Here is a 13212-nt window from a genome sequence, read left to right on the forward strand (position 1 = left end):
CCCATTCAGGCATGCTACCCCTAGTACCTTTTTACGGTTTCGTTAAAGTGGGCTTTATATCCGTTCATGTGGTCTTCCACTTAATCTGGTGGGTTGCTACTCTATGATAAAACGTATTACTGAGATAATGTCGTCATAAAATAAGAGAATAGCATCTATTTAAAAAAAAAAAACTAAAGCCTTCGGTTATGGCGTTCGTACCATGGATAGCGCTGATTAAAGTGGAGCCTATTAACCGTTTGGCTGGTACCAGCGCCTTTTGTTTCATGCGAAAGGTTTTCCAGGAGCACATACCAAAATTAATTGCCACGTATTGAACAAAAACGAGCCATCGTGCAGTTGCAAAGTTCATGTACTACGTGAGCAAGGAATCGCAAGGCGACCCGCGGACGGCAGCTGTTACGGCTGCCACTTCATATCCTTAAAGCGGTCAGCTAACAAAATGAGCATACATTGATTATTGCATTTCAGTCCAAACAAGTTAAATTAATATTCCTACAAATTTGAGCTCATTCGGTGCAGTAGATAATTTAAAGTGAAATTTTAAGCTTAATTTTGTAATCAGCTTCCTGGTATGGCAACCATTGGCCGATGACGTCACAGCGAGATACCATCCCCCCGTAGTCTGCTATTCAGGGTGTCGGCTGCATCTCTTTCAATCACGGCATGGATGGTGGCACACTGAGTGCTCTTTGTTCCTTCAGCAAAAATAGTTTATTCGCATATTCTTCCTTTTTTTTTCTTAAACCTTCACTATATTATGTGCCCTTAGCGATCCTCGAACTTGTTTTGGGCTTCGTGTAGACATTGTCGAGGAGGCCAATATCGACGGGCTCTTGAGGTAGTAATTAAGCACGCAGTCAGAATTATATTATTCTTACGTTATGATTGTTAGCTTGTTTTAGCAACAAGCGCTTCTGCATTAAAACGGCACATGTCCAACGTGTCCTTCCGCCATGTACCGAGTATAAATAATATTGTTGCTCATGCATCTTTTCTTTTAGTATTTAGTGCGCTGCATCTATGCGCTTAACTATGTTAATTGTTAGCGTTACCCCTGTCACCCATTTTCTGTTCCCTCTGTGCATCTTTTCCATTTTCCTGCCACTACGTCTTCCTTTATTCACCGCGCTTGATTTGTGTGATCGTATGACTTTTTTAATGTTTCCGGATCAGTTTATGAAGATTAATTTGCCCTTATTACTCCAATGTTCCACTTGTTGGCGGCTTAAAAATGACTTTCATATTTTCTTCTCACATAGCTCGGGTTTGTCCCTTCCGGTACTATCTTTTGGTATTTGTCAGGTTTCTTTTTCTTGCCAGGAGTGTCAAATATCGCCACTATTAGTAGAGTATCGGTGGTTCCCGCATAAACGTGGAGCTCAGCGCCTGTGTCGTCGCATTTTGTGTGTTCATTACTCTGTCCGCATGGTTAAGCGCTGTCAACCATGGATGACAGGTGGCAGGTAGCACTCACCTGTGACGCTGAAACGCGGAGGTTCTACTTAAGCTGAGGACAGCGCAAGGTGCAATGGAACGAAAAATAGTAGGTGTAACGTTAAGTGATAGGGAGCGTGCAGAGTGGTTTAGAGAAATAACTCGACCGAATGACATTCTAATTTAAACCAAGAAGAATAAATGGGCATGGGCAAGGCATGTAGTGCGAAAAAAGAGTAGCCGATGGTCGAAAAGTGTAGCAAGTTGGATACCAAAGGAAGGAGCGCATAGCAGGAGGCGGCAGAAAGTCAGGTGGGCGGATGAAGCTGTTCACAGGGTCGTGAGGATGCAGCTAGCAAAGAACAGCGTTATTTGAAGGAATATGGAATGTGCATTAGCCCTGCAGTGGGCATAGCCTGGCTGATAATGATGATGAGGTGGTAGGAAACTCGTTTACAGGCACTGCAATCCACAAGACATTGCAGTATGCTTGTCTGGTTAAACGTTTTGGTCACAGCCTAGCGCTTCGCACGCAGCACAAACTGCAGTGACTAAAAGATGGCTGGCTATTTTCTATTATCTGCCTCTTATGGATGTCATCTCAATACAGCTTCCGAGGTAAGTAGTCAATAAGAGAGTGGTCGCAGTCACAAACTGCACCTGGCACTCACGCTCTTCGTCGGTGTTGCCCCATCCTGCCGTCTCCACTATGCGTCCCGTGATGTTTCCCAAGTTCTTTGGCAGGGACACGGCGTCCAGCCTTCCAGGGAACTCTTGCTCAGTCTCGAGCACCGCCACATCGTTCACTAGGCGCCTTCCCCGACCGAATGAGCGGCAGCCGGGGTGCCGCAGGGCGCGGATCACTCCTGTAGGTTTCTGCTCGTGCCATACAGCTGATCCATAGTACACGGTGTACAGCGGCCGCATCTTTCTGTGTCTCGGCAAAAATATAAGAATGCCAGAACAAAAAGAAGACGTGAATTGTGACATAATACATAAAAATAAAGCTCAAAGATCACGTGTTCATTATGAAGGTCCCTGCTTTTCCATGACCGATATTATATGATGGTTTGGGTTAGTTTATTGAATTTAACGTACCAAAATCGACTTAAAACATTACAGATGCTGTAGTAGAGCGATCCAGATATCTCGAAAATCTGGGGTTCTTAACGTGCGCTGACGTCGCACGGCACAAGGGCACCTTGATTTTCGCCTCCACCAAGAAATGGGCGCCGCGACCGGGATTCGATCCCGCCTTCTTGGGTGCAACATTCGACCACCGTAGCAACTGCATCACTATGGCGGGTCTCATTATATGAAACATCCTCATTAGCCGCGTAACCTCGAACATAAAATGACCCGTGTGTTCAAAAGAAACACATGTGGCTTCGCGCTGAAGTGAGCGATAGAGAAATTTAGCCTGGTTTTTATAAGAATACATCGTCGAGGACATTTCTGATTACTAGCTATTGAAGGTATTGAGAAATCAGTAAGTAGATGAGCTGTATGTTAAAATACTGGAAGATACTGGAAGAAGGTATTGGCTGCACAAAACCCGCAGTTCGGCATAAATGAGGTAATAAAATTCCCACACCGAAAGGTTTAGGCAACGACATACGATTTCCGCAGTACTACTCATAGCTTGCTTAGAGGAAATATTCGCAGACTTGGAATGTGAGCAGCAAGAGATAAGAGTTGACAGAGAATACTTCAGTAATCCGCGATCCGCTGATGACATCATCTTGTCAAGTAACAAAGTAAGAAAAATAATCAAGAGAGTAAGATTAAGACGGAGCATGTTTGGCACGTAATCGTAGATTATGACTTGCAGCTTACCGGTTTGGCTTAAGAGAAACGTATATAACAGTTGCATATTACCTGTACTCACCTATGGGGCTAAAATACGCAGGCTAACGAAAAGGGTTCTACTAAAGTTGAGCACAGCGCAGATAACTATGAAACTGAAAATGGTAGGTTAAACGTTAAGAGACAAGAAGTGCGCAGAGTGGGTCAGAGGAAAAACGCGAGCTAATGACATCATAGCGGTAATCAGGAAGAGAGCATGGGGATGCACAGGAAAGGTGCGAAGAAAGAATAACCGATGGTCGAAAAGGGCAACAAATTGGATACCAAGGGAAGGAAAGCCTAGCAGGGGGCGTCAGAAAGTCAGATAAGTGGATGAGGTCAAGAACGTCGCAAGGGTCACGTGAATGCAGCTAGCGCAGGGCTGGGCTAATTGGAGGATAATAGAAGGTGTTAACGCGCCACAGTGTGTAAAGTCTCGCAGATGATGGTCACGAGGTGATAACTTCATACGTTCTGTACAGCATACAAACCCCCAGGCTTTATCGAGGCAAACACCAAAGCTGTGAACTGCAGATTGGATGGCAAGGCTTTCATTCGTCACAGAATAATTTTAGAGAACAGCTCTTTGGCCCCGCTCTTCGGTTTCGCGTCGTCGCCGCCGTCAGCGTTGGTCCTCGTAACCAGCTCCAATTTCACTCCCACCTTCCTTCCTTCCGTTACGGCGTGATCAGGTGTCCACAGAATCATGCGTGACAGATATTGCGTCTTTCCATTGTGACCAGATCCACTTTCACTCCCACCTTCCTTGCTTCCCGTACAGTGCGATTCAGGTATCCATAGAAGCAAGTGTGGCAGATACTGCGCCTTTACATTCCTGTGAACCAATTATGAAAGACATGCTTCAGAGAGAGAAAGAGAGAGAGAAAGCCCTTTATTTGCACCCTTCAAATAGTATGGATGATGCGGCGAAACGCAGCTCATTCTTTCATCGTTTATTTTCCCCCTAGACGTCAGCCAGAATCAGTTGGCTTCCGGCGGCGGCCTGGGCTTGACGGATTACTTGTTTTTGGTCATCTTCCTGGTTGTGAAGAGAGGATTGCCATGATTCTTTATTTCCCTGCATCACGTTTAGCGCTGGGCAAGCCCAGTGCATGTCATTAAGGTTCGCTATGTCTTCATAGTTTCTACATTTGACATCCTGAGGTGTACGCCTTAAGTAGAAGACGTGACCACATATGGTACACACTGCAAAGATAATAATTCATGAATAATGCGAGCGCCCGCACCGAACTGCAAGGTAACATGTGCCGTGACTAAGAATTCACCCACTCGCAGAGAAAAGCATCATATTTTAATATAGTTTGCGTATATAGAGCTAGTTTGTTAGTCCGGATCTCTAGTCGATCGTCCCTTGACTTTCGAGAAAGGCCTGGCCCAGTCTAGCCCGTCCTCATTTTCCTTTAAGCATACTGCTAAAAATTCGATGAGACACTTGCTAACATTGGCTACAGCGTTTTCAAGTCAGTTTAAGATATTTGCGATGGTTCTTTCTTCTCGTCTGCAGCTCGTGGCATTAGTCACTTCGCCGCGCGACGTTCCTATGGGTCCAAGTGCCTCCTCCCGCAACCTCCTGATATCCTAATTGCTCTATTCATTTTTCTGACCACAAAGCTTCCGTCATGAGAGTCAAGAACTGTTGGTCGAGTGTTTCTTGAAGGAATATGAGTGAAAAATAAAATAACTGTCTGTAATTGTACATACATGTCTTCCTCAAAATCTTTGCCTCCATCTATCGAAAAAGAAGAAACAGGTGTTGAGCTGCGCTCACATTTCGCATTCGGAAGTAAAGTAGTGGTGGTGAAAATATTTTATTTAAAATGTTTAGGAAGTTGTAGCGGCGGTCGGAGTCCTCAAGCCGGAACCCAATTGGCGTAGGCTGCTGTCTGCGATCTTTCGAGAAATTCTTTTCGACTCCTTGCATCCGAGCTGGTAAGAGCTGCCTTCCACCCCTCCTGCACTGGCTGGCTAGCGATAGTCTGATTTCGTTGGTAGGCTCACATCATATGGTAAAGGTCCGCCTTCCCCCCACAGAATTTGAATTGTGAGTCCAATCACTGGATCTATTGCATGTAAGTCTTCGTGGGTTGTTAAAAGTGTTGCTTTGTAGCCTGCGGAGGTGTACGTCTCCTCTTTGTCCAGCGACGTAGCTGGTGGAGGGTAGACCTGGCGAGATAACCTTACGTGCTGAAGTATTTCAGGTAAGCTAGCAATGAGATAGGAGGCTCCACGAAATCCGCATTGGGTGACCGGGGGAGAAATGCTCGGGCTGAGGTGTGTGCGCACTCGTTCCCTGGGATGCCCTGGTGACCTGGTAACCATACTAAGTATTTATGTGTGGTTTGATAGCCACAGATGTGACTATCTTGCAGGATTTTAATTGCTAGCGGTGTAATCCTGCCCTGAGCTAAATGTGATATGATGTCTGTGAATCTGTAAGAATGCATTCTTAGGTAGTGCGTGTTGCAGTAGGGCAACCGCCACTTCTTCCGCAGCCAATGTATCGTGGTTGGGCAATATTAGTCCGCCCACTGTTTGATTTTGGTGCACTACCCCAACGGCCGCCATTCCCCGTTCAGGACTTGGGCATAAGACATAGAACATGCCCTGGCGCCCGCCATAGTGCCTTTTTATAGCTTCCCCTCGTGCTTGTTGTCTTGACTGATGACAATCTGGGTGCATATTCATCGGCAATGGAGTTCCCTTGAATTGTCCTTTCCATGAGGCTGGGATGTCGCTTTCTGGGTCTAGCTGTCGGGGGCAATTGATGCTCAAGTCATTCAAGACTTGTCGGCCATTCAGCGTCGTGGAGAGTAGTACCATCTGCGCCGTGAGGTGCGCCTCTATCAGTTCGTCTACCGTGTTGTGGACGCCCAGCCGTATAAGCGGGCCCGTCGACGTTGTAAGAGGGATACTCATCGGCAAATTTCGTTTGAAAGTAACACACTGACATTCATTTAGTGGTTTGGTTCATCATTTAGGGTTTGCCATCCCAAAGCGACTCAGGATATGAGAGACGCCGTCGTGGAGGACTCCGGATATTTCGTCCTTCTGGTATTCTTTAACGTGCACTAACAACTCACAGCACACGGACGCCACTCTGTTTCGCCTCCATCCGAACGCAGCAGCCGGTGGTCGGGTTCGAACCCGGGTACTTTGACACATTAGCCGGGCGTCCAAACTACTGCACCAGCGCGGCGGGGCTGAAGTTTATTTAGTGACCATGTAGAAGGTCATTCAGGAATCCTTATACCAAATATCATCGATGAGGAAATATAACTGCTGAACTCTTAGGCCAAAATGCCTCTAGAGTTGTTCCTCATTATGATCATCATCATCAGCTGGACAATACTCTGTGAGCGAAAGGCGTCCCCCATATCTCCAACTGAGCCGGTTTTTTCCTAGCTACGTCTACTTGAGCTCTACAAACTTCTTAAGCTGATCTGACCAACTAATTTTCTGCCATCTCCTGCTGCGCTTGCCTTCCCTTAGAATGCACTTTGTTACCTTGAACGCACATAGTTATCTTTCTTTCTTTATGAAGAAGAACAGAGCGACTTAGACAAGGAAGGAAGGAAGACAAACACGAACAAGCGCTGACTTGCAACTGAGGTTTATTGCTTGGAACGTGGAAATATATAGCTCAGGCTCCAAACAAAAATAGAAAACATAAAGGGGATACACATTTCATTATGCACGTGAAAAGCACAACTAATGCCGCCTCGTCACTTCCCTATTGCTAGAAATCTTAGTTCCTTAGCTCACAACGCCAAGGACGGGCTGCTGACAAAGGCGTCCTTTTAGCAGGCAATTTTCGTGGCTTCATTAATTTCGCGGATTAACTTGTCCCGATGCCTGTTTAACACTTTTGTTTGTTGAAAACATGGTTGGCAGTCCTAAACTTTACAATCTCTGCAAAGGATACCGGGATGCCCTTTAACTGTGTTAAAAAACATTGTTGAGTTCGCTTAGGCGCTCGTTAAGGCATCTGCCCGCTTGGCCGACGTAAAGTTTACCGCAAGATAATGGGATGTATTACATGTCCTGCTCAACCTCATTTCTTCTTGATATCGACTACATGCCATTAACCCGAGTTTGTTCCTTGGTCAATACTGCGCGCTTCCTGCCGCTTAAAGATACACCTACAATTTTCAGTTCCATAGCTTCCTGAGTTGACCTTAACCTAAGTAGAGCATATTTAGTTTTAGCCACCACGTTTCAGTCACAATGTGAGTACCGGTATGATACCGCTTTTATACTTTCGTCCTTAGAGATTCTTTTAGGCCGCGATTAGCGGTGATTTGCGAGTACCTGCCAGTTGCATTCCAGGCCAGTGTGATTCCCCTAGTTATTTCCCTTGCGCGGCCTCTAGCTGCGACCACCACCTGCTCTAAGTCGGGCGACCCTTACCACTTACAGTGCTTGAGAATGCGCTATTCTTGCCATGTTCATGACGTGGCATACGATACCCTTATTGTTAATTTTTGTAGCTCATCCTGTTTCATCCCTCTATGCTGGTGTGGAAGCTTTTATGATTTGGCAAAAACAAAACTCAAAGTGGCTTTATCGCCTGTCGATCCAGTAATCTGGCTAAAAAAAAAACGTGCACTCTTCGGCGACTAGGCCTCATGTTTGCACGAACTTCTCTTTCAGCATTACAATTGCATGTATGGCAGCTCACATATCAAAATTGTTTGCATGAATCACTATCCTCCCGTTTCTGCTAGCATACATGACAATTATTTAGCGTTTAAGCCGTGTATCACCGAGAAAAAACGAAGAAAAGTTGAGGCACTCGCATGTAGCCATTTTGATGGCCACTGCTTGAAACAGAGTGGGTGCAAGCAATGACAGGGCCATACCGGCGCACACAAAGCATAAATGGCGCGATTTGTTCTCGCTGCCAACACCGCTAACTTCTTCGAATAAAAAGTAGAAGCACACTCGTTTATGGTTGGTTTTATATTGTGCGCTTAGTTTGGCTTTGTCACTGAGCGTTATATTTTGACCGACTATCTTTTTTCACGTCTATTCCATCTGCAGCTTCTGGGCTTTTTCTACACTTAATTGGTTTTTGCTTTACCATCTTAGAACAACCTCCAGATACCCGTACATCATTTCAGCAGTGCCACAAAGATGCTGCCTTTGAAATCTGGTTAGCTATTGGAGCAGTTCTTCGAGCGAAAAAAGCGCGGTAACAATTCAACCACAAGCCGTAAGCTTTATCAGAGGAATAATAGCTGTTTTATATATGGTTCAGATCTAGCGATAGTCTGGGCTTCAAAGCTGTGTTATGTCTGTATTGACTAAAGTTTAATACTCAAAATTTAGCTATGTGTTTATGTGCGCATCATCAGCTTCATAATTGGAATTCGACATCGCGAAATATTCTTGACAACTCTGATACGATTTCTTTTTCTGTACTTTTGGAGTGCCCTCAATGAGAACGCCGAGGTAGAAGGTATCTTCGACACAAAGAAAGTGGATTTTTTTTCGAGTGTTTCTCTAACATTATGAGCCATACTGTGGATTTAAACTTGGCATTCAAGCCCATCTGGGAAAATCAAATACAGAAAATAATAATGTTCGATATACCACTGCACAGTAAAGAGGTGTCCATGGCATCACGGTCTCATAACTTTGTAATTATGGCGATTGGTGGAATAAAGGAGGCAACATTCGTCAGAATCATGGCCAAAATGTTTCGACGTAAAACAAGTTTATCAGGTCCTTACGGCGTCTAAGCCAGAGAGACAAACGTTCTCCACGAGCGAGTTGCTGCTTGTTATGTTATGAGGAAAGCAGCTATTAAAGAGTGATCTGCAGGCGCAGTTCTCGGAAAGAACATCACGGGAGAGAAGGAATAGAAAAAGCGCCGTTTCATTTGCCGCATATAGCGTGCCCTCAGCAGATATCACAAAAACAAACGTTATGCTGGGAGTAACATTTTGGGAACCCAAGTGGCATCCATGCTCCGCAGGCACATCGAGCGGCCGCAGCGGAATCCGATCCCGCACACTTGGGCACAGAACTCGAGCATCCTAACCGCTTACTACCTCAGCACTGAAGGAGCGCATCAGCACAGTACACTGTGCTTTTCTTTCCCCGTTGCCAATTCTGAATCTCCGTACAAGTTTTGGATTGCCTGGTCATTGTGACTACATGTAGGCGCCTAGGCCAGTACAACCTTCATTTTAAACGAGTTATTTATCTTAATTACGATGCCTGACACCGTCTTGTCAATGTATATTACCATGTATATGCCTGTTGACAAGGAACCCTACTCTTAGTTCTCATCTCTCCGGTAAACCTCGATAACGCAATACATACCCGCACTTCTGTACAGTATATGCTTCACATGGCCTCATTACCTCACTAAGCTCTGTGATATCCAATTTCTTGCCCTTTATTGTAAACTCTCAAAATGACAAAGAAAAAACTAAATAAATGTGAGAGAAAGCCCGCACCAAACTAGTGGTTATCGCAGGCAAAAACCAATTCAAAATAAAAGAAAATGGAAAAATTGAAAGAAAGCCAATGGGAAGAAAAAGAAAACTATTGCACAAATGTTGGGCGGGAAAAGTGGTTTATAAAATGCCCCGCGACAAAATGGCTCATTATAGAGACGAAAAAAAAAAACCACAAGGCTGGACCCAGCGTGCCAAGAACCTTGCGATGTGCTAGCAAGGGACCACGATGAAGGAAGGGGCGGGGAACTGTGGGAAGGGAGAGAAGTCAAGAAAAGAAGACGAGGGAAATAAAAAAAGAGGAGAAGGAAGAGTGGGCAGTGGGGGGAGGGGGGGTAAAGAATGCTGGTCCCAAGAATAACAAAAAGAAACGTGGGAGAGAGAAAAGAAAATAAGGAGGAGAAACAGATAGGAACAAGGAAACTGATACGCAACGAGTGAAAAAACAACAACCCTCAAGTTCCTCGAAGAGAGCTACTAAAATAGCCTCACTAGCTAAGGTTCTGTCGTTATAAATGTTGCCAGGGTCAGTTTCCAATGGCAGCCTATCCGGAGCCAGACATCTTAACACCCTCAGCTGCGTTACATGTCTGAACGCCGCCGTGGTCAGTTACATAGAACCAAAAGCTATCTGAGTACGCCGCCGAAAAGTTGACTGACTCGGTTTCACCAGTGCCTCATTCATGAGCAAATGGAGGAAAAACCACAAGCGAAGCAACTGTTATTATATCTTGCCCTATTGATGTGGTATGACCGCGGCGGAGCGCGGCGAGCGCAAGCAGCGCTGCGCTTCCCCTTAGCGAGTCACGTAGTATGAGGTCATTCAAGCCTGCACTCCGCCGGTTCAAAGCAAAAAGCTCGTCAAACTGAACCTTAGGAGACAGGGAGTAATATAACCTTTTTCTGTAATAAACGAATATTTTAATAGGACTTCGCACAATGTTGAAACACAAAAATATAATATATAATAGGCAAATGCCAAACGTTCTGTTTGAGATGAATACGCTTAGAGCGTATTAATAGGGACTATGGTTTATGAGATGTAGTTCGCATGAGGGACGTACAAAGGCCAAATGCAGCGGGCGGCCGTGAGTACATGTTTCCGAGACACCACGGAGCCGACGCACGTACGGCCAGGCTCTTTTGGGTGCATCGGTTTCTTGCGATCCCTTCGCAACTGCGCAGAAAGGTTCAGCTGGGGAGGACTGTCAGAGGTCCTCTCTGTAAGAAACATAGACCTCGTGAAGTACGCCCGCTAGCCTGCCCTGCGCGGCGGATATCAAAGAGCTCTCATCGTAAATGAAAAGCAATCGCATCGAAGTAACTTTATATCAGTCGCAAACTGAGCCGTATTATCCAAGAGAAGTATCGGCCCCTTGAACTATTCCTAGCTCCAAAACTCGCGATTAAAAGAGCATTCAATGGTTTCTAGATGAAGTCTATATGTGTAATCGCAGACAAAAAGAAAATGCCAGGGGTTACCTCTTTTAAACCGATTATAACGCCAAAGCACGTAAAGCTGCAGTTTGAGCTGTACGGTTCCATCTGGGAGCCACCGCCTCAAAATTACGGAGGCCTGACCGTAGCCTCCGAGATCAGCTTCTGTGCAACAGCGCGCTGGATGATCGTGGGTGAATAGGTGGATGGAATATAACCTTGAGCGCCCGCTTCGAAAGTGGCTGGGAGAGAGGGTGGTGGCAGTTGCCACCTGCTCTGCTTTTCTCCTTATATATGTTCAATGTTGTCATAAATCGGTGAAGTACTCTGTAATATTTGTTACGAAATTCTTACTTCTGCATTTCTAACCTTATTTCACTTTTTTTTTTGCTCTTCAGCCACCAATCTTCCAATAGCATTTACTAACTTCTACCGCAGATTCATTTACCCGACCAGTGTTCTGTCGGAATTGAAGAGCTTCAGGGGGAGCGACTGTGCCTGCATAGACATCTGGAAGGATACAATCACATAAAAGGATAAGAATTTCAACTGTTTCTACGGGATTTCTACGGAGCCCACGAGTTTGTGGCGCCATCTGGGATCTTCCGCGTCAAATGACGTATGCTCTATTCTGCTTAACCTTGGTTATTAAGAGTGAAAGCACCTTCCCCGTGGCTCAGTGTACAAGACGCGAGCTCGGCTACTGAACCCGTGTACCCAGGTACGAGGAGGCCCACCCCTTAAAATCCGCTTCAACGGTTTTTTTTTTTTTCATTGTTGTGAATGGTCAGTCCTTGTTCACTCAGAGGCTCCGTCACTTTCCCTGTTGGCTTGCGAACCTAAAAGACCCGCCGAGAAAAATCGCGCGTTGGAGCCGCTCTACCGGACGTAGTTTGAATTACTCGTATTGGTCCATGTGCTTGAGACCTCACGAAACAGTTTATCCAATGTGAGCGACGACACATATAAGATTGGACAATATTCTTGGTCGCTGGTAGTGAGAGATATGATACTGAAATTCGCAGCACATGTCTCTAGCGGCAAGAGAGGCTGCGGGGCTCCTGAGCGCATTGTGAGGGTTCGCAAGCAACGACTAGATTTTTCTTAGTTCCTGATGCCCCGTCTCCCTCAAGTTCCTGATAAACTTGCAGTGGGCGTTCAGCTGCTTCCCAGCCAACGGTCAGGTCATTCGAGGGCACAATCAGTTCGCCTTGTTTGGCAGGTGGTCAGAGCAAATGGTCAGCAATATGGTCTGCAATACAGTAAAGTGAAATGGTCTGTAATATGGTGAAGTGGAATAGTCTGAAATATGGCACGGTCGTAACCGCCGAGAACTCAGAAAGGCCCATGCATGCGTCGCACTGCTTCCAAGCAGCGAATGTGCCGACAGTGCTGTAAAAGTCAGCAAATGAAATTGCTCACACCGGTATGGACCAAGTGGCGAAGGGACACCTTGTGACTCTACTTAAAAATGTATTCGCAACCTCACTTGCTGACGTTGCATGGCACATTCCATAGTCGTAACATTCGTTTTTCAAGTGCGCTGTCCTTGTCAAGTTATCGTTGGTGACGGCGTGGTTCGCTGCTGCAGTTGTTCTTATAGGAAGGTGTCTTTATCGTTAGCGCCGCGAAACCATGGTTTGTAGCGATATGGCAGAAACAAGGAAATTTCACATCAGGCTACTTCTATGTGACCTCGACTAAGGCCTCGTTTCTGATAGTTTATTGATAATTGAAAATAAACTTTTACGAAATGTAATAAAAATAGCTGATATCGTAATGTTAAAGAGAAATATGCTAGGACAAACCCGTGAAAGCATACGAAATTGCAGATTTAGCTGACAACAAATATAATTGCTGCTAAAAATTTATTGTCAGTTAAAGCAAACGCACACGTTAAAACAAACGGAAACGCAAATCACGACCACCTCTATAAACTTCCGGCCTGCTCACTGACGCCACCTTACGCGGCGCACGGTCCTAAGATCTGTTGTGCAGAGACCGAGGC

General features: G+C 45.5%; 2 protein-coding genes across 2 annotated transcripts in view; one reads left to right on the forward strand and one right to left on the reverse strand.

The window, feature by feature from the left end:
- Positions 1-13212, forward strand: part of LOC146200520 (melatonin receptor type 1C-like) — a 153683-nt gene that overhangs the window by 130914 nt on the left and 9557 nt on the right. The gene's annotated exons all lie outside the window — the stretch shown is intronic.
- Positions 1-13212, reverse strand: part of LOC146200521 (chymotrypsinogen B-like) — a 65273-nt gene that overhangs the window by 11926 nt on the left and 40135 nt on the right. The window contains exons 3-4 of the mRNA XM_084592387.1: positions 10832-10944; positions 2109-2368 (exon numbers count right to left, since the gene is read on the reverse strand). Coding sequence (XP_084448513.1) covers positions 2109-2368; positions 10832-10944 — 373 coding nt within the window. The remainder of the gene's footprint in view (positions 1-2108; positions 2369-10831; positions 10945-13212) is intronic.

The sequence above is a fragment of the Amblyomma maculatum genome, chromosome 2 (genome assembly GCF_055883805.1).
Source record: "Amblyomma maculatum isolate TAMU_Amacu chromosome 2, ASM5588380v1, whole genome shotgun sequence".
NCBI classification, from domain to species: domain Eukaryota; kingdom Metazoa; phylum Arthropoda; class Arachnida; order Ixodida; family Ixodidae; genus Amblyomma; species Amblyomma maculatum.